Source organism: Leopardus geoffroyi, chromosome B4 (genome assembly GCF_018350155.1).
Source record: "Leopardus geoffroyi isolate Oge1 chromosome B4, O.geoffroyi_Oge1_pat1.0, whole genome shotgun sequence".
Lineage (NCBI taxonomy): Eukaryota > Metazoa > Chordata > Mammalia > Carnivora > Felidae > Leopardus > Leopardus geoffroyi.
In genome coordinates this window covers 16,556,714-16,584,372 of record NC_059341.1, presented here as the reverse complement: position 1 = coordinate 16,584,372, position 27,659 = coordinate 16,556,714, and the positions used below count along the sequence as shown (strand labels likewise).

At 40.2% G+C, this 27,659-nt stretch overlaps 1 protein-coding gene across 1 annotated transcript in view; it reads right to left on the bottom strand.

Moving 5' to 3' along the window:
* MRC1 (mannose receptor C-type 1) overlaps positions 1–27,659 on the bottom strand; it is a 105,561-nt gene that overhangs the window by 10,597 nt on the left and 67,305 nt on the right. Inside the window, exons 12-24 of the mRNA XM_045462925.1 lie at positions 27,111–27,310; positions 24,678–24,805; positions 24,074–24,161; positions 21,387–21,531; positions 19,537–19,578; positions 18,253–18,416; positions 16,525–16,592; positions 14,752–14,852; positions 13,685–13,827; positions 13,203–13,317; positions 9,130–9,296; positions 6,160–6,262; positions 2,318–2,550 (exon numbers count right to left, since the gene is read on the bottom strand). Coding sequence (XP_045318881.1) covers positions 2,318–2,550; positions 6,160–6,262; positions 9,130–9,296; positions 13,203–13,317; positions 13,685–13,827; positions 14,752–14,852; positions 16,525–16,592; positions 18,253–18,416; positions 19,537–19,578; positions 21,387–21,531; positions 24,074–24,161; positions 24,678–24,805; positions 27,111–27,310 — 1,697 coding nt within the window. The remainder of the gene's footprint in view (positions 1–2,317; positions 2,551–6,159; positions 6,263–9,129; positions 9,297–13,202; positions 13,318–13,684; positions 13,828–14,751; positions 14,853–16,524; positions 16,593–18,252; positions 18,417–19,536; positions 19,579–21,386; positions 21,532–24,073; positions 24,162–24,677; positions 24,806–27,110; positions 27,311–27,659) is intronic.

Here is a 27,659-nt window from a genome sequence, read left to right as displayed (position 1 = left end):
AAAGAACCAAGTGAGAAGTAAAAGTATATTTTAGACTGTGATTTGACAAACAATCTTCAACATTTGGGAATAAATCGTTCCTACCAACTGAAATTCAGTAGAGAGAGCCCTTTCTTTTAGAGGGACTCTTGGAGTTCCCCATAAATACATCCTTGAAAGCTAATTTGAAAAACACTGACTTAAAAACCTATGTCTTATTCTATGAAATGTTTTATTTGCAGGTTTTCAGGGTGAAATACAAATTTTGTCTTCAGGACCAATAAAATATTTATTATATCAACACTAAAATGACAGTAAAATTAAGTAATTTTCATTGCATTTGTAGACCTTGGAGAGAAACACTAATCTCTTCTACTCGCCTCATTGTTCAGCTGTTGAAAAAGCACAAGTGACAAATGACTCAGGCAAGATCCGACAGATAACAGAGGAGCCTAGGTGCCACGCTTTCCAGGAAGATGGTCTTTCAACTATAACAAATACTTCTGGGTATTTTTTAAAAAGCAGATTGTTCTTTTCAACTTGCACACTTAACTTCTTACTGAATTTAGTGGAACAAAATTTATGATCGCATGTAAATTAATTAACCACATCAAAAACAGTACTTATCAATAATATCCTTTGACCAGTCTAAAAGATTTGACAGGCAATGTCTAACAACAGATGATATATAATATTAATGAAATAAATGCATTCTGAAACCGAACCATGGGTCCCATTTTAACTGCATTATTTAATTTCCCCAGCCAATTACCAAAGATTTAACGACAAAATCAAAACCATGTATTACCTCAAGTTGGAATTTTGTAGTATTCTACCACATTTAATCAAATAATGCTTATGTTGTCCTAAATTCTATAGATGTAAGGAAGATAATAGTACTGTTTTCGTTATAAATGTCGGTATAGTGGAAAAGCTACTTAATCTTTCTAAAAATAATAAAATCTTATGTTAAACTCATGAAAGAATTGTGACCCTGTGCGTAAGAAGGGAATGAGTGAACTAACAAGCAAATTAATTACTAAAAAATAGAGTCAACACAGACATAAAAATGTCTTGCCTAAGTTTACTCACAGAAATCAGCATGGAACTACTTACTTTTAAGTATTCACTTCCCTACTTAGGAAATATTCTTCGCATGAAGTGTGTATTTTGATCTCTGTAGCACAGCATTAGGAAATCTACAAATCTGACGCCAACCTACTTTCCAGTTTTATCTCTTTCCGCCCATTTCTCTCTTCCTGGTACTCCCTTCCTTATGTTCCACCGTCCCAGGCCACATCAATAAAGTCCGCTTTCTCAGAGAAACCTGCTTGGCCCTCTCCCCTGACTCGACTGATCCCTTTTCTCTCTTGCAGCACTTTTAGATACCTCTCTTTAACATTTCTGGCTTTGTCTCCTAGTGACGTGTTGACATTTCTATTTCTTCTACTAGGAAGTTTGCTGGTTGACTAGCTAAATGGATGAAGATAGACGGATCACAGGGGCGCCTGGGTGGCTCAGTCGGGTGAGCGTCCGACTTTGGCTCAGGTCATGATCTCATAGTTCGTGGGTTCGAGCTCCGCATCGGGCTCTGTGCTGATGGCTCAGAGCCTGGAGCCTGCTTCGGATTCTATGTCTCCCTCTCTCTTTGCCCCTCCCCCACTTGTGCTCTGCATCTCTCTCTCTCTCAAAAATAAACATCAAAAAAAAAAAAAAAAAAAGACAGATGCATCAGAGGGCATCAGGGAAGACTCATTTTAGGAGTATTTTAGCAACTCCATCACCACTCTTAGTTCTGTGTCCCCCACCCCAATTCTCTGCCACTGGCAACCTGCCTTTTTCTATTATGGAATAAAAGAAACGACTGCAGTGACGTTCTTCGCACAGGGACAGAAGCTTCACAACTTCAGGACTCACAATTCTAGAATGACTGGCCACAAAAAAAAAATAAAAAGTATCCTCATTACCCAGGAACCATGCCCCTGATCGGCTTTCTTGATTCCCATGGTATAGCTGTAATCGTGACACTCTAGAGAGAAATAAGTTAATACATGAGAGTGTTGAGCTGCAGGATCTAATTTTAATATTCAAAAGCAGTGTGAAAGTTAATCTAAGTTATGTAAATTTAATTTGATCTCTGACATATATCACTAGCTTGCTAGATCCTTGAAGGCACTGGATACTTGAAAGATGAGGTCTAGTTTATGTTAGTATCATTCACATTGCCCAGCACAGTGTCTTACATTTAATGAGTGCTCAGCAGAATGAACAGAAAGAGAATCCTGTTTCATCACAATTTGTAAATCGTGTCGAGTTGTGCATGTTTCCAGCATCTTACCAAGTTACTGTTCAGGGCGATCCACACGGGTTCATTAACTTTTTGTATTTGCATAAATGCAAATGCATTACTATAGGGGTCCAGAATGCTAGCAATAAGGGAAGTGTGGAGCTTGCAATAATTTTCCGCCTCTTGCCACTGTAACTTTAATTTCATGAGTGAATAGTTACTTTCACCATATTTAATAAAGCCATCTGTTGGAATTGTTGTTGGAGAACCAGGCAAGGAAGAGTCTGGAAGAAAAATATTATCTTTCATTAGCATTATCAATAAGCATTACTTAGAGTGTCAATGATATACTATATCTATTACCATATCTCATTCCATTATAAAAACAATCAGAATAGCATAAATCCAAACCATCAGGTGTTAAAAATATTCCCTAAGCCATTTCACACCAAAAACCAAAGCTCTGATTTTTAATCAGTATGCCTGGTTAACTTAAATAATTTCCAAACTGCATCCAGATCATTAATATAGATATGTAATCAAGTTTCTAAATTTAAAAAAAAAGGCTTGTAAATTCAATGATATGTAGAATCTGAGCAGAAGAAATGACACAGTTTATTCCCATAAATTAAAGAGTGTATATCGTCCTGTCATTACTATTTTTTACTTTACCATCTTGGTCAAATTTCAAGGTCACCAACAATCTTCCTTCCCCTCCTCCATCTGTCCCACCCTATCCATGAATTTGCATCTATTTGTGTCTATTTGGCTCCACCCGTTAGTAAGGCACCTTCGAGAGACTGATTTAAGTTCTGGCACGAAGCCAGATACTAGTCCCGGGTTCATTTAACCCCTATCACACCATCATGCTTTATCCCCACTGATGATTGCCTACGCCCTTCACCCAGGCACCCCCACGCCTTGACCAAACTGACTCAGTGGCTGGAGTTCTTCTAAGCCACAGTCACTCTGGCTTTCTGAAGCTTTTTCCTCAGTCTTCCAGCATGGATTTCCAAATGTTGTTGTTGTTTTTAATGTTTATTTATTTTTGAGAGAGAAGGAGAGAGCAGGAGAGAGGCAGAGAGAGAGGGAGACAGAGAATCCCAAGCAGGCTCTGAGCTGTAAGCACAGAGCTGGACAGAGGGCTCAACCCTATGAACCATGAGATAACGACCTGAGCCAAAATCGAGAGTCAGGTGCTTAACTGACTGAGCCACCCAGGGGCCCTTCCCAGCATGGATTTCTAATCGCTGTTTTAGGCCAACCTATCCTTTGTGCCACTTACTGTATAGACCCCCCCAAAGAGCTTCTTTCTGTGTCCCTTAACAGATGCCCTAGAGTTAGAGGTTAGCAAATGTCAGCCTGTTGTCTGTTTCTGTAGCCCATGAGCTAAGAATGGCTTTTAAATGGCTGACAAATTAAAAAAAAAAAAAAAAAAATCGAAGAATAATATTTTGTGACATGTAAACATTATATGAAATTCAGATTTGACTCCACAAATAAAGTTTTATTGGAACACAGTTATGTTCATTTGTTTACATGTTGTCTATGATCGCCCAATATCACGGCAGAATGCTAGCAACAGAGAATGGATATTTACAGCCTAAAATATTTACAATCTGTCTCTTTACAGAAAACAAAAATTTGTCAACCCCTGGCCTAGGGTTCTAGATGTCCTTGCCTACCAATTTTGTCTTGGCTAAATCTCAGATGTGTTCCACTGTATACCAACCTAATCCACCATCTGTCTTGTCCCGTCGCTATACAAATGCCGAACGTTCTTTTGATTACGCCTGGTATGGTAACAACTTTGTATCAGCAAGGGCAGTTTCCCCTTTCTTCTGCTGTTGCTGCCACCTTGTGTTGGTAAAAGAATATCCTTAAACCAAGCGATCCAGGCCAGCACCCTCCAATGGTACAGCCAGTAGAGACTGAACAATCTTACTGTTTCCCAACTTGGGGAGGTCTGGGTTTGTCTTTACAGCACCAGAAAATCATAGGACCACTAAAAGTGGCAAATGAGGCTCGAGGGCAAGCTGAAAAAAACAGTTTCGTGGCGGAATGTATGCAGCTAGGAAACAGCTCATCTGTCCAATTTGCTTGTTTATGAAAACATTCATAAAACAATTATAAGGGAAAACTAAAATATTGAGAGGTTATTTTTAGGTGGTTGGATTGTGGGGAATTTTTTTCCCTTCTTTATGCCTTTCTGCATTTTCTAAATGTCAACAAAGAACAGGTGTTATGTGTTTTTTAAAACAGTGGGTTTTTGTTCATATATATGAATATACATATGCATAAAAACATGAATGTATATGTGAATAGGATTATAAATATTTTCTATTTTTTAATAAGTTTTTATTGGGGGCAAATAGTCTATCACTTATGCTTATAAGAAGACAGTCCCTCCTTTCCTCGACACACAGACACAGAGGCATGTTTGGCATTTCTCGTGGCCCAAGATTCTGGTGCCATAAGACACAGTGGAGAGAGAAAAGCTCCTGAATTAATGAATGCTTAGGATTCCCGCGGTACTTTCCAGTCATCTGAAAATATCTTAAGTGATTTTCACTCATTGCCATGAGCTGGTCTGAGTTCCCTGATCCCCCAGAAAGTGTGGAAAAATCCATTTGATGTAGGAGAACAAACACCTTCTAATTCAAACTCTAAGAATTGTTCTTAGGATGGTAGCAGCCCACGCTATCCCCTCCCTCATCTCTAAACCACCTTTCATTGTTGGTCCTCTTTCTGTGGAGCTAGATAATTGTATTCTTGTTTCACTGGAAACAGCCATAAAGTGCATACAACCATCATCCTGATTCTCAGTACATATGCACATTTTCTGTTTTATTTTCACTAAATGATAGTAGGGCTTCCTAGGATAAACAATGACACGCAAAGCAGATATCTACATTTTTAGGGGCTCCTGCATGGCTCAGTTCGTAATGAATTAACTCTTGATCTTGGGGGTGTGAGTTTGAGCCCCACGTTCGGTGTAGAGATTCCTTAAAAATTACAGCTTTAAAAAGAGAGAGATCTATGTTTCTTTTAAAGTTTCTTTTATTTATTTTGAGAATGAGCAAGCATGAGCAGCGGGGGGACGGAAAGAAAAAGAGAGAGAGAATCCCAAGCAGACTGTGTGCTTTCGGTGCAGAGCCTGACATGGGGCTCGATCTCATGAACCATGAAATCATGACCTGAGCCAAGCCAAGAGTCAGCCACTTAACCAAGTAAGCCACCCAGGCACCTCGAGATCTACATTTTTTTTAAATTTTTTTTTTAACGTTTATTTATTTTTGAGATAGAGAGAGAGCATGAACGGGGGAGGGTCAGAGAGAGGGAGACACAGAATCTGAAACAGGCTCCAGGCTGTAAGCTGTCAGCACAGAGCCCAACACGGGGCTCGAACTCACGGACCGCAAGATTATGACCTGAGCTGAAGTCGGCTGCTTAACCGACTGAGCCACCCAGGCGCCCCGAGATCTACCTTTTTAAAGGCAGAGAATATAGAACCAAGGAGGCATATATGATGGGCATCCATGGATTGAGGTGAGAAACAAACCTGTCAAGGTGCCATTCTTTAAATAAATTTTAGATAAATTTATTTATTTATATATTTATTTATTTTAAATAAATTTATTTATATATTTATTTATTTTAAATAAATTTATTTATATATTTATTTATTTTAAATAAATTTATTTATATATTTATTTATTTTAAATAAATTTATTTATTCTTTAAATAAAATTTTATGTTTTTAGAGCAGTCTAGTGTTCACAGTAAAATTGAGAAGAAGGTTCTCAATTTTAATATTTTCAAGGTTTAATATTTTATAAGAAATATTAAATAACCCCAGCTCTCGTGGGCAGGCGAGGTTTGGTAGAACTTACCAGGAAGTGTTTGGCATATGTAGCCCCGCCTACTGTCACACGTGTCATCCATCCATTTTCCTGCATCCCTTGATTTCCCACCAATAATAACAACACAGTCAGCCTGTACATTTATGGAGAAAGTGGGAAAAAAAGGAGTGTGAAGCAGTAATTGTTAAATCAATTCATTAATGAGCCAAAAAAATCCATCATTCCTAACCTCCAAATTTAATCATCCTATTTTTTTATATATTTTTTGATGTTTCATTATTTATTTGGGGCGAGGGGAGGGGCAGAGAGAGGGGAGACACAGAATCCGAAGCAGCTCCAGGCTCTGAGCCATCAGCACAGAGCCCGATGCGGGGCTCGAACCCACAAGCCGTGAGATCATGACCTGAGCTGAAGTCGGATGCTTAACCAACTGAGCCACCCAGGCGCCCCTTCATCACCCTATTTCATTTACAGTATGTTCAATTGCTCATTACTTTCCATGCACCTGCTCGCACTTTCCACGTGGATCTCGCACAGTGAACTCTTGCTATTTTTAATTAACAACCTGGTAGATTTGGGTAAGTTTAGAGACAGGTCTGAGAAATTTTGCTATCAGAAATTCTATTAATCTCTATCAAAATTTAGCAACCAAATGTCAGGAGAATACAATATCTTCTCCACATAAATTCCCCTGATTCAACCCCCAGAATAGGTGTCCTGCTGTTAAAGGGAAATAAGTATAATCTATATTTTTCATTGCTAATTTAATTTATAAAAGCATCATTATGGATTCAGAACAAATTGCCGGGGTAGAGCTAGAAAGTTTCACATCTTATTTGCGATCTTACAGGGAAGTACGCCAGGCTGGAAAGAGTTCTCTATTCTGTGTTGTGGATATGTTTGCACTATCTAGCTTCCATAGGATGGTCTATGAGCCAAAGCAAGTCATAAAGTCATGAAATCTGCACCTGCCAAAGTTTTCATCCCATGTCAGGTGAAGATTTTGACTTATCACATGTTGGGCTTCTTGAACCTGTCAGTTCGAATAATGAGCTTCAACTCCCAGGAACTCCCCGTCCGACACGTAGATGGGCCATCATTATCATCCCCATCTTCCTCCTTAGCTCTTCTTATCTTTGTTACCCTGGCTTACAGCCTGTGCTTTGCTCCAGAAAGCCTGGACACAGCAAGCATGTTTCCGCCACAAAATGCGCACGAAGAGTTCTCTCCCACCCTCTCGATCACACTGTATTTAATCCTCTCAAGTTCCTAAAATTGTAACAACACAGTCTGTGTGTTTTGATTCCATTTCCGTGCAATCGACTTTATATTTTGCGCTCAGAAAACGTCTAGAAACAAATTCGACGAAAGATGAACAGTGTTTTTTCCTGGGTGGTGAGATTACAAATTTTGTTTTTGTTGTTTCTGCTTGTCTTTAGGTTCCCAAGACAAAAAAGGAAACTTGGGCCGTAATGATTTGTGTGTGTGTGTGTGCTTTACACAAAATTCACCTCTCATCCAGAAATTGTTCCCAGCAAATCCCCTATCACTCCATTCTGCTTCATCTTCTTCAGTAAGTTTTTAGCCCTCATGTATGTAAATGAAGATTCAAGGAATTTCTCCACAGAAAACCACTAGGTACCCTACACAGAGCTACCAAATTAATCACAAACACACCATTTTGATCAGATCATTTTTCTCCTCTAACCTTTTCTTGCTGCCTGTCTGACAAAGCCAAACTCATTCCGGGGGCATTTAAATTTCTCTAAATTCTGCTTGCAACATTTCAAAGTTTTCTCCTACTTTTTTTCTGCATAAAAGCCCTGCTTTACCAGAGCTATTTACTCCTGCCCAAACCCACGTGGTACCTTTTTCTTGAAGAGTTAACTTGCTTCACTCACTTAGCATGGCCTTCCCCAACCCTCACCTAACTTCTGGATCATTGTCTCAAACCTCTTAAGGAAAAGAGCCCTCACTGATTCTTTCTCGTGCTCCTTCTCTGCATCAGATGAAAGTCTCCCCATGTAAGTGTTTACTGATTAGATCACTCCATCCCATAGTAAGTTCTTTCCTGCTAACTACACAGGGCTTTATAAGGGATCCTGACATTATACACTTGCATTCCTTACTATCTTCTTTCCCATATAAGACTTGCGGTCTAAGGGGCACCTGGGTGGCTCAGTCGGTTAAGCATCTGACTTCGGCTCAGGTCATGATCTCACGGTTCGTGGGTTGGAGCCCCGCGTCGGACTCTGTGCTGACAGCTCAGAGCCTGGAGCCTGCTTCAGATTCTGTGTCTCCCGCGCTTTCTGCCCCTCCCCCACTCACGATCTGTCTCTGTCCCTCAAAAATGAAATGTTAAAAAAAATTAAAAAAAAAAAAAGACTTGAGGTCTAACATAAGTGTAAGCTTCTTTAAGGTAAGAACACAGTCTTTTGCTCATGTTTTTCTCAATGCCTAGTGTGCTGTTTAATATTGACCAGTTGACTATTCAGTGATACAAGATTAAAAGCACTAAAATAAAGAAACAATCATCTGTCTCTTAGGTTAACGTACAAGAGCACCTAGGGCACTGTTTGGCACGTAGCAAGCAGTCTACAAATGGCAGCTCAGTCATGATAATGATGAGGATGGGATCTTTAGTAGTAGTAGGTACTGGGCATAAACCCTCAACACTACAAGCATCAAGAATTTACAAGCAGCTGGTACAAATAAAGTTGATAACTCTGGGCTCAAGTGCACATCATGACTACAACAGAGACCCAGAGTGGAGCCGGCTTGGCCATCCCTTGGGATCCCCACCAGCTGCCCCATGAGCTGAAGAGTTCTGAATTCAATTTATACTCCTTCTCTCAAGGCTGGCTCAGTCTGAAACACTTAAAAACTGCAAGAATGAACCAGATCAGGGGGAACTCTGGTAGATTGTCAAAGAAGACTCATCACTAATATGATGAAGCAGGCTGACAGTATACGGAGAGGTGACCTGAAACGGATATTTACATCTTCGTAGGACAGACTGCTCCTTCTCCCACCAGGGTAACCTTTCCCCCAGTTTGTATAGTGAACTCCTCGACCATCCGTCCACAGGAACGTGTGCTCTGAATTCACATCATTCAGCCCAGTCCAGGCATTAAACTTGGAGTCCTTCATGTGATAGGTGAGAAATGCTGAAAGAAAAGTTGCACAAGATACTTTTAAAGAAAAGTTGCACAAGATACTTTTAAAACCTGGGGGGAAAATACTCCACATATGGAAAGTATTCAAAATACAGAATTTTAAAATACTGAATCCATGATTAACATCTTTATTATTTAAAAGTACTTACCATGAAAACAAACACAGTCTAACCTTAAAATCACTTTAACATTTCAGTTTTGTACTTTGGCAAGTTTTGCGTCATACGGGTCTAGGTTCTTCTCCGGGCCAGGGCAGATAGCTGTCCGGGCTGTGCCCTGCCCAATGGCAGTGAGGAAAGGGTGGCTCAAGCCCATCCCATGCACGGCTCTCCGTTTCATACACCCCGATCTGGGGGTGACTGCCTGCCTTCTGCAGGAAGAGGTATTGTTTCTAATTCATACACAGTCATCTTATGAGTTATCGGGTGTTGTGATTTTTTTAAATAAGATGATCTAATTATAATAACTAGGGGGCAAAGAGAGCTCTTAATCCAGAAAATTTTGAAAATGAAAACTACTTGTCAAAACGAGAAGCGTTAGGCTGTCAAATTCTCGCTACTTTGGGTTTCCGAGCCCAAAGAACTACCCAATTGAAACTCCTTCTGGGCAGCAACTGCTAGGGGTCAGGGGCCATCCGCTAAGTGTGCTTGGACCCAGGGGGGTAACTGGATGCTAAGCACTCACGTCATTAGGAGAGAAGATCTAGAACAATTCAGAGAACGAAGAACAAACGTGGCCTTTTGCTTCTTTCCCAATTCTGTGGCAGTGAGAGGGGATGGGGGCAAATATTCAGAAGCTGGAAAAGGCTGAAAGGCACAGGTGCCCCAACCCCTGTCCACTTGCCCTTCCTCCGCCTCCCACACGGTGCGGCCACCTTCCACAGCTAGCAACCTCCCAGCCAGGAGTCATGATTGCCCAGGTGGATGAACACCGACTCTCCAGAACAATTTCCACACCCTTACGCTTGAACGCGACTCCTGAATGCAAAGAGGATACTGACTGACTGTGCACTGGGGTTTTACTAAAAAATGCAAAATAGAGAGAAGCCCAAAGAGACACAACGATCTGTTTATTCATGAACAAGTAATTCCATGGAAGGGCTACTACTCCATGGTTATTCTGCCGAGTAGCAGAGGCAGTGAGTACTCAGCTCAGAGATTTTTGCTTATTTCTCAACTAAAGGTAAAAAAAAAAAAAAAATTTTTTTTTTCTTCCAACATTTTTCAGAGACAGAAGAGAGCATGGCAAGGTATTTACTTTGGTTTTATTTTATTTCCTAAACAAGATCATAACCTTTCCCAACCCTGACTTGAAATAATGTGGAAAAGAACTAACTACCTGCCAGTGTTTTAGCCCTGACTTCTTTTTCTGCCAACAACCACAAATAAGAATTCAACAACGTGTGCTTGCTTTGCCAGGAATAATGTTATTTTATCTGAAAATTGTTTCCTTCTGCACGTCTCTATTACCCAGGTTCTAATTCTGTTATGCCAGGAATCAGCACTTTGTGGTTAAGAGAAGAAGTCAATTCTTGTGTTTCTCCGCCGGGTAGCTAAGCCCAAAATGTGGTAGGCCAGTTAGAGAAATATGAATATTATATTCTTAAAATGTTTTTATCGTGTGCTACGGTTTGACCCTTTTCTTTCCGTGTCTGGAAAGTTGCTGCACTTGGTTCTCAACAAAGGTTCTCAGCGAAACCCTGGTTGATTTATCATATGACATGATAATATGTTCCCAGAGAGCACACAGCAGCCTTTGTGGAATAAAGGAAACATTTGAGAGAGTGCCATTTGGGTTCCTGTGTCTTTCTTCTTTCTTATGTTTTCTGAGAGGTACCATGATTTTGGAAGTCAAAGGATTTCAGAACCAAGAGGGAACTTAGAAATTATCTAGTGCCTCATCTCCCCCTTAACAACCCACATAAATTCATTCATACAAACACTTATTAACCATCTTTCATGCTATGTACCAATCACTATGTAGACTATATGCTAGAGTCTATAGCATCCAAATAAGAACTTTCCAATGTAAGCATTTTCACAGTCCTTTAGCGAATTCACAAAGCAGCCCATTTAATTAGTTCCTTTTTTTTTTAATGTTCATTTATTTTTGAGAGACAGAGCGAGCAGGGGAGGGACAGAGGATCCGAAGCAGTGTGCCCAACGTGGGGCTCGAACCCACGAACCTTGAGATCGTGACCCAAGCCAAAGTCTGACACTCAACCAACTAAGCCACCCAGACGCCCCTAATCCATTCTAATTCTTAGAATGGCCTCCCAATTTTGAGCCTAGGCCTATTTCTTTATAATTGCCATTCATTGGTGTTAAATCTTCCTTCCAGAACCACACGGGTCCATATCCTGTCTTTTTCAGGCTGTGAAAGATGAAGGTCTTTCAAACATGCCTCACTTGCTGCCTGTGGTGGCTTCCAAATCCTCCAGCAATTTGGTTTCTTCATCTGCCTGGCCTGTCAGTGGCCAGCATCCCCCTTAAAGTGGTGGCTCACTTATTTAACTTAGCATCTATTTCAGGTAAGGTGGCCATGAAGAGACCATGCGAAAGTAGTCAAGCGTCTTTCTCGTGTCAACAGTATAGTAAGTTTTAACAATCCGCTCAATGGATATGACGCGTTTTTCCCTTCATTGTTCTTCAAAGCAGTTGTTTACCCTTATGTTTTATTAAAAATTTTTCCTCAATTTGTTCAAAGTTCATATCTAAAAATTAGTTTTAGTGCATTTTAAAATGTTTTTTATTGATGTTTATTTACTTATTTATTTAAAAAATTTTTTAAGGTTTATTCATTTTTCAGAGACAGAGAGACAGAGCATGTGCAGGGGAGGAGCAGAGAGAGAGAGAGACAGAATCCGAATTCAGACAGGCCTGGAGCCTGCTTCAGACTCTGTGTCTCCCTCTCTCTGCCCCTCCCCTGCCCGCACTCTGTCTCTCTCTGTCTCAAAAATAAATACACGTTGGGGCGCCTGGGTGGCTCAGTCGGTTAGGCATCCTACTTCAGCTCAGGTCATGATCTCACTGTCTGTGGGTTCAGGCCCCACATCGGGCTCTGTGCTGACAGCTCAGAGCCTGGAGCCTGTTTTGGATTCTGTCTCCCTCTCTCTCTGCTCCTCCTCTGCTCACGCTCTCTCTGTCTCTGAAAAATGAATAAACCTTAAAAAAATTTTTTTAAATAAATAAGTAAATAAACATCAATAAAAAAACATTATAATTTCCATTTACTGCTGTAGGGGTAGTTCTAGGAGTGAAAGTAGAGACTAGCTCTAGGAGTGAACTTTCTAGGAGTTAATTTTAACAATTTTCCATTTCACTCCTAGAACTACTCTCTACTTTGGCTCTTTGGGGAACAAACTGGCTTGGTGGAAAAAGAATAGCGTCTAAGTGGGAATAGCCAGTTTGACTCCCAACCCTCCTGCTTACCAGCAGACTGCCTGAACACAAATCACAAATGGGCTGATGATAACCTACTTCACAGAGTTGTCATTAACAATGAAAAGGGACTTTTTTTGTTTTTAATTTGAGAGAGAGAGAGAGAGCATGCATGAGAGCAGGGGAGAGGGGCAGAGGAAGAGAGAAAGAAAGGGAATCTTAAGCAGTCTCCATGGTTAGTGTGCAGCCTGATCCGGGTCTCGACCCCACAACCCTGGGATCACGACCTGAGCTGAAATCAAGAGTCAGAGGCTCAACCGACTGAGCCACCCAGGTGCCCCAAAAGGGACTTTCTATGTTAAATGCCCAGCAGGCTCCCTACAACTGAAAAATAGTTCTCCACATGTGTTTGGGTTTTCTCCCCTGCCTCGTCAAAAACCAAAATATCATTTACTATCATCAGCGGGAAAATGTTACATATTGAAGCGCATCACTGATTGTACAATGGTCTGCATACCTTGTTCTTTGTCATTGCGGATCGATACCAGATTGCCCCCAAATCCTATGCAAGCTTTTCGTGCCTCTTGCCAATTTTTTCTTTCTTCTTCAACAAATCCAAAGATTTTGAAACACTTGGAGGGAAGACAAAAATAGGGACTAAGTCAAGATAACAGTGTTTGCCCTAAAGAAATTTAAATTATTCATGCAGATCGACGCTAAATATACATTTTCTCATCACCCAACAGAGATCCAGAAGGTTAAGTTAGTTTCATCACCCACGGACTTCCTTTGCAAAGTGTGTTTTTTCCTTGTAACAAAGGGCACATCTATCTGGATCCTTCAAGCATACTCTCAATTTCCACAGGGAAACCTTCATCTATTCTTGCCTAAAATTTTCTCAAGGGACTAGGTAAGCGAAAGTTAACTTTCAGCTGAAAAGTTTGCACTGTCACTCTCCACATCGATCGATGCCAAGACTACCGCTAATTGTTTTCGTACCTTGTTATTGTAAAAATTCCAGCCTTCCTTACAACCTCCTGGGACTGCAGGCACGGTAGGAATGACCGTGGCATTGATGCTGCTGTTGTGCCGCTGGCAAATGAAGGCATTTGGATAACCACAATTAATGTCATTCCAAAACCCTGGCAGAGGACAAAATAGCTAAATTAGATTTACATATTTGCACTTAAAAACACTCTTTTTTAAATAAAATGCATTATGTTTTGTAAGGATTCTCAGAAATGGCTTAGATTACAACACCATTTTTACACAAGTAACTAGAAAGATCTATGCCGTACCCTTTTGTTCTTTCACTTAAACTAACAATAGTTCAGCTTTGTTTTATTTTATTTTGTTGTTTTATTTTAGAGAGAGAGAGCACAAGCGGGAGAGAGGGGCAGAGGGAGAAAGAGAGACAAAGAATCTTAAGCAGGCTGCCCGCTCAGCAGAGCCTGATGTGGGGCTTGATCCCACAACCCTGGGATCATGACCTGTGCCAAAATCAAGAGTCAGACACTTAAATAACTGAGCCACTCAGGCGTCCCGATAATAGTTCAACTTTATGGAGAGCTTCCTACGAGCCCAGAATACACTTGATGTTTCAGACATATTATCTAAACAGCGATTAACAGCTAAAGATAATAATCTAATCGTATCTAAACTTATAGATACCAAGCATTTGTTTAGTGGTTTAGAAATATCATATCTTTAATTCTCTCAACAACACACAAGTTCTGGTCACTATTCTCATTTTACAGACAAAGATGTGGAGAGAGATAATGGAGACAGATAAACCCTCTGGATATTCTGCTCAAATCAAAACATAAAAAAAAAAAAAATGTTTCCTAAAATAAGTGACAAGATAGTGTCCTTTATTAGAGCACATGTGAAGCACACATTCTCCTCGCCAACTAAGCCAACTAACAGTTATGCCGCTGAGACTTAAAGTATTTCTTCTGCTCTTCTTGCCTGATGTAAGGGCACAACTTGCTACTTTTAGGCTAGGGATGTAGCAAAAGACACATCGCACCATGAGGCAGATTCAAGACGATGGTTATGTTGTCTACCTGAATTTGAATACATGGTCACACAATTTTCATCGTCGTTTGCAAAATTCGGTTCACCTGTGGCCCAAGACACATAATCCACTTTGCTTCCGTCCATCCAACTGAAAGAAAAAATTCAGGCCCTTAGCAATAATAATCCAAACATCGGGATAATTGGTTACAGCCTAGCGTGAGGGAACACCTGAGTCAGTGAAGATGCACAGAGCACAGGATTGGAAGCAAACAGAAGAGAGGATTCTAGAAAGACTAGCAGAAAAACTCTGAGGAGCCGGTGATTCCCGGGCCATTGTGCTCCTCTGCGGCAACCCAGGGCTTTGGACAGTCTGTCTTCTTTTCCCTCCCTGGAAGAAGCTACCTTTAGTCTTGAAGCGAGAGAGGAAATGGAGATCCCAGTTGCTCTGGAAGTAGCCAGAAGCAAACATCTCTCGCAGTGCTGATTAGACAGGATTCCCACAAAAGAAAACCACCCATAGAGAGAGACGGAGCATTGAGACTTTCTCGTTAAGGCCCATTGTGTGATTTTTGTGTTTATTCTAGGTTTCTCCCAGGGTATGCAGGCCAAGGCTTATTTTATACAAATTACAGAAATTCAGAGACTGTTAGCTGGGAAGAGAGCAAGAGATCATCGAATCCGACCCTCTCATTTTAGAGATGATTAAAACGGATGCTTGTCCAGGGGCACCTGGGTGGCTCAGTTGGTTAAGCGTCCAACTTTGGCTCAGGTCATGATCTCACGGTTTGTGAGTTCGAGCCCTGCATCGGGCTCTGTGCTGACAGCTCGGAGCCTGGAGCCTGCTTCGGATTCTGTGTCTCCTTCTCTCTCTGCCCCTTTCCCACTTGTGCTCTATGTCTCTCAAAATATAAATAAATGTAAAAAAAAAATAAATAAAACAAAAACGGGGGCTTGTCCAAAGAAGCATCAAACATTTCTGATCTTTAAAATTAAGGAGTGTGAGTTTGGGTCTCTGTTTACTCAACAATGGCAATAAGGGTCAAGCAGAACATATGTGGCTAACACGTCTGCACACGAGCCAGGAAGACATATCTGTTCTTCAAACTTAGGAGAACATGTGTATTCATGAACAAGGAAAGAAACCCCAAAAATGTGCTAATTTCCTCCCTCTCGTAGCTTTTCCTGGCCCCTGCATCTAATGGAAAACAGTACAGTCATTCCTTTGAAAGGAAAGCATTTCATGCAGTTGAAAGGGTATTTCAAAGTAGGGCTGCTAAAGCAGTGAGTGGGGCGACATAAAAGGGCGCTTTAATTCTATGCACCAAGGATGGTCCAAGTGGGAATCGTAATTTTAACGGTAAAGTCGGTACTCATATACGCAGCACGTATCTCCTTAGCAGGTGACTTACTAACATGTGATGACATCCTAAAACAAAAATAGGCAGAGTTTTGCAAGATTAAATCAGACTTTGAATTGTTTACTTGAGAATTATGATGTTCAAAATATTTAACTGGATTTTAAGAAATTCTTTTGCTTTCTTTTTAAGACGCTTTTTAGATTGAGAGCTCAGCAGGATTTTTTATATAGATATATATACATCTAAATTTTTTTTATTTTTTTTAATATATGAAATTTCTTGTCAAATTGGTTTCCATACAACACCCGGTGCTCATCCCAAAATATGCCCTCTTCAATGCCCATCACCTAGTCAGCAGGATTTTTAAAAATGCGTTCAGCAAAGCCGAAGTCTCAAAATAACTGTGAGATGTTTATCAGATCCTCCTCTGAAGCAAAGTTGTTTTCATTTTGATGTACTTACATAAACTTTTTATCCAAGCTGATCAATAAGCCAATAAAATATGCTGGTTGTGCATCATTCCTGTTTACCTAAAAGATGGAAGTTGACATATAGTTCAATCCATACTTACGAACTAAGAAAATTCTTAAACAAAACCTACTTAGTAATGAGGCAACCCATTTGAGTTGCTGTCTAAGGAGGGATTCATGCAGAAATTTTGTGGTATATTCAAAGTTATGTTTTTCATAGAAATAGAAAGAAAAATATTGGGGCACTTGGCTGCCTCAGCCAGAAGAGCATGTGACTGACTCTTGATCTTGGGGTCCTGAGTTTGTACCCCAAATTGGGGGTAGAGATTACTTCAGTAAACTTTTCTAGTTTTTTTTTTTTACTTAAAAAATTTTTTTTAATGTTTATTTCTTTTTAAGAGACAGAGAGACAGAGCATGAGCAGGGGAGAGAGGGGCAGAGAAAGAGGGAGACACAGAATCCAAAGTAGGCTCCAGGCTCTGAGCTGTCAGCGCAGAGCCCAGCATGGGGCTCGAACCCATGAACTGTGAGATCATGACACTAGCCAACATTGGACACTGAATGAGCCACCCAGGCATCCCTTAAATTAACTTTTTTAAAAAAAAAGAAAAAAGAAAGGGGCGCCTGGGTGGCTCAGTCAGTTGAGCGTCCAACTTTGGCTCAGGTCATGATCTCGCAGTTCATGAGTTTGAGCCCCACATGGGGCTCTGTGCTGACAGCTCAGAGCCTAGAGCCTGCTCCAGATTCTGTGTCCCCCTCCCTCTCTCTCTGCCCCACCCCTGCTTGTGCTCTGTGTCTCTCTGTCATTCAAACATGAATAAACATTAAAATTTTTTTTAAAAAAGAAAAATATGCATACTATATATGAACCTGAATTTATAAAGCAAATACCTTCAGTCATTTTCTGCAATAGCAAATGCCTATAGTAATTAGGTTGTTGGAGATATTCTTTAAAACAAAGTAACCATTTGGTATTTTGCATCTAAGGAAAGACTTTGTCCACATATATATTTGTGCAATATTAGGAAATATCCTAAAAAGTTCAAACCAAAATATATCCACAAAGATAAAGATAGGTCAGGCTACACTGGAATACCTTTGTAAGCAAATGATTTTTTATTCTTTCATTATATTCAACGTATTTTTTTCTGCTTTCCCTCTTACCTCCTTTCTGGCAAGCAACAAGGATGCCATGATGATTTGTAAAGAGAAATATTAAGCCAATACCTTTGGAAAACAATAAACTATAGCTTCACTGTTATGTGATAATTTTGGAAGAACCAGTATTTTTATATGAATAATCAAGCTTTACGTTTAACAACAATTTGGTCCAACTAAGATAGATTTGTAAATTAGCAATCAACCTAAACTAAATCAGAGGGTCCAGGATTGATACATAACAACTAGTTAAGAATTATAATCTCTGAAAATCCGGTTGGTGAACTCAAAGTCATCACATATGGGTCCTTACCAAGCCGAGACTAAAAACTGCTTCTGGATGCTATGATTCTGCATTGAATATCTATGCAATGAGGTCATTCATTTCTGTTATGGCCACCACCCACCTCTCCTCTGGCATTCATGTCTTCCCCTGACCTTAGAAACTTGAAATTTAGCCCCTCATTTGAAATTGCACCACAGGGTACAATCCACAGGTAGTGGATATTATCTTTGCTTATCACATGTCACTGTTTCATTCTTAAATTAATCATGTTCTTACATATTTCCATAGAAACTTCTTTTTACTTTCACTCTGAATAGAAACAAGATCACCGAAGTTCCTCCTGCAAAATGCTCGGGCGTTGTCCATGGTCTCCTTTTCTTTGCTAAAGTAATACTGGTAGTCTTTGTAGATAACCCACCCATCTTCAGTGACTTGCGGATCTGAAAAATGAATGGAAAAGGGTGATGAAGTTTCCCTCGACAAATTCAAGAATCTCGTACGTGTGCCGCACCAAAGGAAAAAGGGCAGAGTAGCTTTGTCAAAGGTATCAGCAAGTCTGAGAGCCCAGAATAAGCAGGATATTTATGCCCAACACAGACTGAATTACCTAAGGGCAGAGATCCACTCTGCACCAGATCTGGAACTCTATCTTCTCCATTAAGTCCTATGTATCATCATTGGGTAAAAGAACTCCCAGTGCTACTTTCATCAAAGGGATCACATGGCAAACACAACTTACATACCTGGACCTATGATGTTCTGAGTTCAAGAAGTGAAAGCTGTGAGAAATCAGTTGCATTCTTATACAACAATAATGAAGCAACAGAAAGAGAAATCAAGGAATCGATCCCATTTACAGTTGCACCAAAACCCACAAAATACCTAGAAACAAATCTACCCAAAGAAGTGAAACATCTTGATTAAAATCGTGGTTGATCATGATTAAATTCAGGGTATTTAGATGTAGCCATTATCCTAGATTATCTGGGTGGGCCCTCATGTAATCGCAAGTATCCTTAAAGAGGGAGATCTGACTACAGAAGAAGAAAGCCACGTGACAAAAGAAGCAAGATTGCTACATTGCTGGTTTTTCAGAGTGCAGGAGGGGGGCCACAAGCTAACTTCGAGGGATGCAGTTCTAGAAGTTGGTAAAGACAAGGAATCAGATTCTCCCCTAGAACCACGGGAGGAAGCATGGCCTTGCCAATTTTGGCCCAGTGAAACTGAGCTCCTGTTTCTGACCTCCAGACCTGTAAGGGGGAATAAATGTGCTTTGCTTGAAGCCACCAACTTTGTGGTAATTTGTTACAGCAGCCATGGGGAACTAATAGAGTACTAAAGAGAAAACCTGGGCCCTTGGGTTTGATTCAAGAGCCCTTGACACAGTGTATTAAAATGCTTTGCTTTTGTGCCTATGAGCATTTGTCTGGAGGAAAGGATCCATACTCCCACACGGTTCTCAGAGATATTAAGAACTCTGTTCTTCCTGGGTGAAGGAAAGGAAAGGAAAGAGCAAAAAAGGCTATCAGTGTGGAGATCACGAAATAAGGAAACACCTACTGTCTTGAGGAGCTGGTGTTGGCTCAGGTTTTGGTGTTTGTCCTGGAAAACAAAAGAAAACCAGATTATAAAGTGCGCGTGAACTTCCGCAATCATATCTCCTTCTAATTTTCCTATTTTCGTGGGTCAAAACAGCTTAAAATGTAGCTCTTCCTTCTCTCCCTCTCTTCTACTCCTCAGTTGCCCTAGCATGTTGTAGAGGAGAAGAATGAAGGCTAAGAGAATTAGTACAGTAATAGCCACTAGAAATTGGGAGACACTTTTCAGACCCAACAAATAGTGTCATCAAAAGGGAAGAAAGGAACACGAGTTTTAGAATCAGAAAGCCTAGTTTCAAATCAAACTGGGGTTTAAATTGCCTACCTTCAACTCTGTCAACTGCTAAAAGGAGTTAGTAGTATGTGTAAAGAGGTAGGATAAATTATGTGCATTATTGGTATGTAGAAGATATTTAATAAATGTCAGGGTGACAATTACACATCTTATAATGAGCTGTGGACTTACTTAAAATTTCATTATTTGAAGCCATTAAAGATACACTATTTACTTATAAAATGTTTTTTTTCCAAAGAATATTATGTTTATTAAATGTATCTTATCCTGGGGCGCCTGGGTGGCGCAGTCGGTTAAGCGTCCGACTTCAGCCAGGTCACGATCTCGCGGTCCGTGAGTTCGAGCCCCGCGTCGGGCTCTGGGCTGATGGCTCAGAGCCTGGAGCCTGTTTCCGATTCTGTGTCTCCCTCTCTCTCTGCCCCTCCCCCGTTCATGCTCTGTCTCTCTCTGTCCCAAAAATAAATAAAAAAAAAGTTGAAAAAAAAAAAATGTATCTTATCCTAAAAGTTAAATGAAATATTTTTCTTTCCAAGGAGTTAATGATATATCTGGACTTCATTGGAATCTGATAAAAGGAATCAGGTTACCCAGCTTTTGGCTTAATGTAGTTAACATCTGGAAGAACAGAGTTACTAATAACATGTAAGGAGACTTATGTAGTCATTGGTAGCTAGGAGACTTCTAAAGAAAAACTGGCCACTCTTTATTCCTCTACTCTGAAAACTTTGAAAGCACTCATCTATGCAGGAGTGAGGAAAACAAGCAGACAGCACGAGAGCAACCCAGGGTCTCTAGCAGTGGAGTTGGGACAGTAGCCAAGGTTCTCCAACAGCAGAGGGCAATGTGGTTCCACAAACTGTTTTAAAATGAGGAAGATTATGTATATTGTGGTTCAAGGGAAGGTCTGTTTGTTCCTTTATCTTAACAGAAGAACCTGGATCCTCTGACCTCAATGCCTGACTTGGATACGTGGAACTTTCTGAGTCCCAGATCACGACTTAAAGTATACACTGATACTTTTTGACAATCATAAACATAGTGGCTATAATAGCATCAGGGCCCCAAAATGGTGTTTGTTCTTTGCGTTGAATATTTATTTAAGAAATCAACATTTAGAATATTCGGATGTTGGGAAACTTTCACCTACTGGATGGCTAACATAGGTCAGAGAGTGAATATACCAAAGAAGAAACAGCATGCGTATTACTCTGCTTACAGAGTAGAACGCCCACCCACTCCCACCCCTGTAGAACCTGAGCCATAATCACAGCTCGTGGGAACTATTTTAGAGGACGTGACTGTCATCCAGGATTCCCGGGTGGCCTTTTGATCTTCTGTTCCTTTGGAACATTTATCTGTGCTCAGTGACTTCACTCTTATCCTGTGAAATGATGGCCCCTGCCAGTTCCCTTATTTGGTTATTTTGTCTGTTTGGTTCTGCTAATGAAAGGAAAACACTGGGATATGAGGAGGTTAGTTCTCCAATGTGAGACAGAATAGAGGACAGGTTACCATACCTTTTTGTATCTGGCAAATCCAGTTGTTAAGATGTTCACAGTTAATATCATTCCAGGACATACCAGAGTCACCTTTCAACTCGCCACAGTATTCAACATTTTGATAATTATTAGGTTCTCCATAAGCCCAATTTTCATATGAAACCTATGTCAGAAACATTACATTGCAATCATTAATTACGTAAGTCATTTAAATCAGGCCATTGACAATCATTTATCTAAACGAAAGAAAGAAAGGGAAGGTATATTAACATTTTTTAATCCATCCACTTTTTTTGCAATAGCTTTGTTTTGAAAGCAAGGTTTATGAAAATGGGTTGTAAAGAAACAGCTTTCACTACATGGAAACTTTCAAAGCTGAATAGAATATGCTATTATTATAACATTTTCTTTGGTCTTATTGATAGAATGGATCCAGGGCCTTGAAAGTGGGAATTCTATACAGGAAAAACCCAGCAAAAAAGCTCCACTTGTCAGTATTGGGTGTTCCTAAATCTCTAACCCATTCTTTTTTTTTTTTTTTTTTTTTTTTTTTTCAACGTTTATTTATTTTTGGGACAGAGAGAGACAGAGCATGAACGGGGGAGGGGCAGAGAGAGCGGGAGACACAGAATCGGAAACAGGCTCCAGGCTCTGAGCCATCAGCCCAGAGCCTGATGCGGGGCTCGAACTCACGGACCGCGAGATCGTGACCTGGCTGAAGTCGGACGCTTAACCGACTGCGCCACCCAGGCACCCCTCTAACCCATTCTTAAGTGGTAATATTTCAGTGTGATGTTGGAAACTTTCTCTTTATAGGTAGGATAGAGAAATATAATTAGTTTTTATAATAAAAGAAAAAGACTTACGAAACGCCATTTAAAAAGCTACATAACTCCGCCTAAAAGAACAGTGGAAATAAATGGAGGGCTGGGTGTAGAACCCCTTGCAGGTTTCAGTGTAGAATCATACCCAACAGAGTTTTAGGCTAAGCATTTTCCAGAAATATCAATATGAAATCCAAGTGTCAGTGGAGCTATCAAAGAAATCACCTTACTCAAGTGCCTTGAAAAGTTGCTGATGGGTTATAAGAGGAGGTAGAACTGAAATTACACAAAATCACTTCCTTGGATGACCAGACCACTAAATACTGCCAACACGTGTCACAGCCTCACACTTCCCCATTCTTAGGAATGGGGAAGGCTGACAAGGCCCAATGGTTATTAATGGATTCTCAAAAATTGTTTCCAGATCTCTTGCTCTATAAGAAGCTATAAAACACTCAACTTTTTATATTAAGTTTTAAATTTTAATTCCAGTATAGTTAACATACAGTGTTATATTTGTTTCGGGTATACAATATAGTGACTCAACAATTCTATGCATTATTCAGTGCTCATCATGGTAAGTGCACTCTTAATCCCCTTCACCTATTTCACCCACCTCCCTCCCCTCTAGAAACCATCAGTTTGTTCTCTATAGTTAAGAGTCCATTTCTTGATTTGCCTCTCTCTTTTTTCCTTTGCTCATTTGTTTTGTTTCTTGAATTCCACATATGAGTGAAATCATATGATATTTGTCTTTTTCTGACTGACTTATTTCAGCCAGAATTATATTCTCTAGCTCCATTCATGTTGTTACAGATGGCAAGATTTCATTTGTTTTTATGGCTGAATAATATTCTGGAATTTTATGGCTGAATAAACATAAATGTTGATGGGCACTTGGGCTGCTTCCATAGTTTAGCTATTGTAAATAATGCTGCAATAAACACAGGGGTACAGGCACACCTATGAATTAGTGTTTTTGTGTTTTGGGGTTAAATACCTAGTAGTACAATTACTGAATTATATGGTAGTTCTATTTTTAAGTTTCTTAAAAAATATTTATTTTTTTGGGAGAGCACAAGCCACGGGGGGGGCAGAGAGAGGGGGACAGAGAATCCAAACCAGGCTCTGTGCTGATGGGAGGGAGCCTGATGTGGGGCTCAAACTCAAAAAATGCAAGATCATGACCTGAGCCAAAGTCTGACACTCAACTGACTGAGCCACCCAGGTACCCCTATTTTTAGCTTTTTGAGTATCGTCCATACTGTTTTCCACAGTGGCTGTATCAGTTTGCATTCCTACCAACAGTGCACAAGGGTTCCTTTTTCTCTGCATCCTCACCAACACTTGTTTAAAACTCGATTTCTGGGGCACTTGGGTGGCTCGGTTGAGTGTCTGACTTTTGACTCTGGCTCAGGTCATAATCCCAGGGCGTGAGATCAGACCCCATATCAGGCTCCATTGCTCAGCTTGCTTAAGATTCTCTGTCTTTCTCCCCCTGCCCCTCTCCCCCACCCACGCTCTCACTAAAAAATAAAAATAAAATAAAAATTTTAAAATACCAAACTTTTAAGAAGTTTAACTACTTGCACACCAATTTTGCATGACAGAATGAAAGCATTATTTTATTCAAGCTACCTAAATGAGTTTTCTAAATTTTTTTTTTAATCCAGCCAGTTATGCTTATACCTTGGGTGAACAGAACTAAATTAGGGCAGGGGCAGAAGAATGATCCTAGAATTGGATTTATTTTTGCATAGAAAAATGTTACTAGCTATCATAAAAACACGTTTCACCAAAGACTTGGATTAAGCCAAAGGGTAACATCGAAATAAATACATGATAAAGTGAGAAAACAATGTATCAAATCATATTACTCACAGGAGAACCGTCACTCCAAACAAAGCCCTCTGAAGGACTTCCATACGTAAGTCCCAACCAAAACAGTTCATGGTACGTCCCGGTAGCCCTGCAATTTACAAGACATAAAGAGAGCTCATACTATTGGATGAAACAAGTCTGGTTACTTAACGAGATTTCTATGGTTACCTAATGAGACAAATATGAGAGCTAATCAAATTTGAAAGTTGTCTTTGAAACCTAAATTAGTACACAGGTAAAAAGATTCAATGACTATAAGCAGTATGCCACTGTGTGTTTTGGTACAGCCCATGAATATCCTCAAAAGGAGCCACCACTTGAGAATATATCATTATAAAGCACTGCAAGAAAGTCATTCATTTATTCACTTAATAACATGTATTGAGTGTCTTGTACTTTCATAGAGTAATTCATCACAGGATTTATATCGATAAAATTAAAGCATTCGTAAGTGAAACTAGATAAAAAAAGGTCCTATGGATTTGGGATATAACACAGCCACTCAAGGTAGCATTATGAGTCAACAATTTCAGAAATGTAAGACTTTTCTCAACATCAGAGCATCAAATAGGTGAAAGGAATATTATATACAAAAGACACTTACGCTATTAATCGCCATATTGCTTGCTGTTCCTCTTTATTATTGATACTAGCTAGATCACCACCCAGAGCTTTACAAAAATCTCGAGATTCAAACCATGTTTTCTTCTCGTGTTTTCCTTTTGCAAACAGCTGAAGATGATATAGTTTCAGAAGTTATTTTATACTTCATAGCTTATCAAATCAAGAGAAATAATTATTTACTTTTGATGAGATTTCATTTTATAGAAAGACACTGCTATGGTGTAAAACAATGTAATTCTCTTGGTTGAAAATCAATGTAGGAGTACGTATTTGGGTAACAAAACATGTGGGGTGGTTTTGTTGAGAAAACCTTAGAAAATAAAAATACTTCAGAGCACAGAAGAAATTAGATTAAAGTCTTAGAAGTTTGATGCATTTGGCAGAATTAATTTGGTTAGATGGGAAAAGTAGCATTGAAATGAGAAAGAAAAAAACACTCTTGATACAGGAAAAGGAAGGAAGGAAAACTTCAAAAAACAAAAATTGTGGCATAGTTTGTTATCCTGCCTAGCTTGAACAAACACCTGACAGTCTCAATATTTCATTGCTGGTGTCTTTTACAATGGCCTTGTCTTTTTTTCCTTACAGCTGCATTAAATTTTAATAGATTATATAAGTTAGGGAATATCTTGTATTATCCAGAGGGCTACAGTGAAATGGAATTCCAGACTAAGAAATACCTATCAGTATGCAAATACTATAGGAGTCCGTTGTATCCATCAACTTTTATAATTTTCATTCACTATTTCTCATGAGTCATGCTCCCCACCATTACAGGCTTGTGGGAAATGGGGTTGGCTTCCAATGGACTAGGGCTGCCCAGCCATCACCAAGCAACCCAAGGCAATCTTCACCTTGACCCTAACTTGAGCTATCTGGACAAAAGTGCCTTGAGCAAGCCTCCACATCATTAACTTCCAAGACTGTGGGCACTGCAACCTGCTAGACTATGATATAAGACTTCGTTTTCTTAAATAAATTTACTATCACCTGAATTTTATTAATAGTTTCCACATCTTAATATGTACAAAGACGGTCTATATATTTCCAAACAAACCTATGTAAGGACCTCTAAAACTATATAATTTTCTAATGAAGCACATATTTCAATGTGTTGAATATCCACCAGGATAGCATCTCTACCAGAACCCTCATTCACTTCCCAGCTCTGGAGAATTCTGCCACTTCTCGCAAAATCCTGCTACAAATCTCCATAGCCTACCACCCCCAGGTGAATGGCTGTGTATAGGACGAGCCTGGCCTTTGTGTAGTAAACCAAAAGTTTCCAGATGCAACAATGAACACCTGATTTGCTTTGTATTAGTCCTCAATTAACCCATTTCCAAAATCCTCTCTTGTCTTGGCCCAATGCATCCCCTTCTATGTAAATTATGCATTTAGCCCTGACCTGCTAATCAGGATTGAACAAGTATTTAGCAATCTCCACTGCCAGTAGTGGGAATGACTAACCCAACTACCCACACCCCTTGAGTTACAGAAGACTAAACAGCCTCATTCTGATACACATTAGTAATTCAAGTTTTCCCTCAGCCTTACCTAACTGTCTTACAAGGCACACCATGGCCACATGCGACCAAAGGGTCTGAATAAAAGAGGTCCTGGGAGTGGGACGCTAAAGAACAATATCATTAAGGGGTAGAAAAGCACATTTCTGTATGTGACCAAATCTAACTTTCTCAAGAAAGGATATGACTTACAAGAGTGAAAAAAAAAAAAAAAAAAAAAAGACCCAAATGCATAATTCACTGAGGTTTTTGTCTGTTTGTTTTGGTCAACTTGACTGCATAATGAGAAAATGGACGGTGTGAACTTGGAAGGTATAAAATGAGAGCAGGATATCAACTCGTCATTTAAAGGACACTGAACAGCCACGTGCCCCTACTTAGTAACGCTCTCATCGCCCATCGGGCATAACAACCGGGGGAGGGGGGGCTAAATCACAACAATGGAGCATCACCTCCTAGATGACCATTTGGCATTAATGTAGACTCATTCATCAGTGCAATTACCTAAAAGCTTGGGCTCTGAGACCAGGGCAAAATGGGACGTGATGGGACAGCATGAGGGGAAACAGACATTTTCATGAAAAGTGCAAGCTCAGAGGAGGGCAAGGCAGCCTGGGGGGGACAGTGGGAGGGTGACGAAGCAGAGCACGTGAAGAAAGCTGCTGTGAGTAGTGTTTGCAGCTCTAAATGCAACCGGTCATTAGCATGTACCCGAGGAGAGCTTTTGAAAACACAGAAGCCCAGCTCCCCTTCCAGATTCAGAGAATTAGACTTTCTACAGGTAGAGCCTGAGCACTGCGGTTTGGGGTTCCGTTTTAATTCCTCGCGTGACTTTTGAGGCTGAAACACAGTCCACGTTCTTTCTTAGCTTAGCAGATGACAGTCACCTTGAAACACAAGCTCGTTTTACTGCTGGCGCCCCATTCCTCCGGACATTTGGGTTCGGGAGTTGTTGTGGGCTCTGGTGGGCGAGTTACTCCCTCGGCCCAGTGTTTGCACACAAATTTTGCTTTCTCTTCGCATCTCAAAACATCCCACAAGCCCCCTGCAACTCCAGTTCTCATGGCGACACATCCTGCTTTTCGCCCTGTATTCAATACATAAAGGAAAATTCACTTAGCAGGAGCTACTGACGGCCGGCCGGCCCCGCTCGCAGGTCAAACCCGAGGGTCACCCAGGGCCATACACTCCTCAGGTGAAGAGAAAATATAGAGGAGAAATTACGGCCGCATTTGGCAACTCCTTTCTACTATTTTGAACTGTTGGTGACCTTTCATTTGTGTGGCCAAAATCCCTAACAGAATTATGAGCTCAGACGTCAGGGTTTTGATAGCATTTCGTGTTTCTAACATCGGGCAGGGTGCCCCCCACGTAGATACTTAATGGTACAATAATTTTAGTAGAACAAAATTTACCATAATGGCAAAAACAGGGGG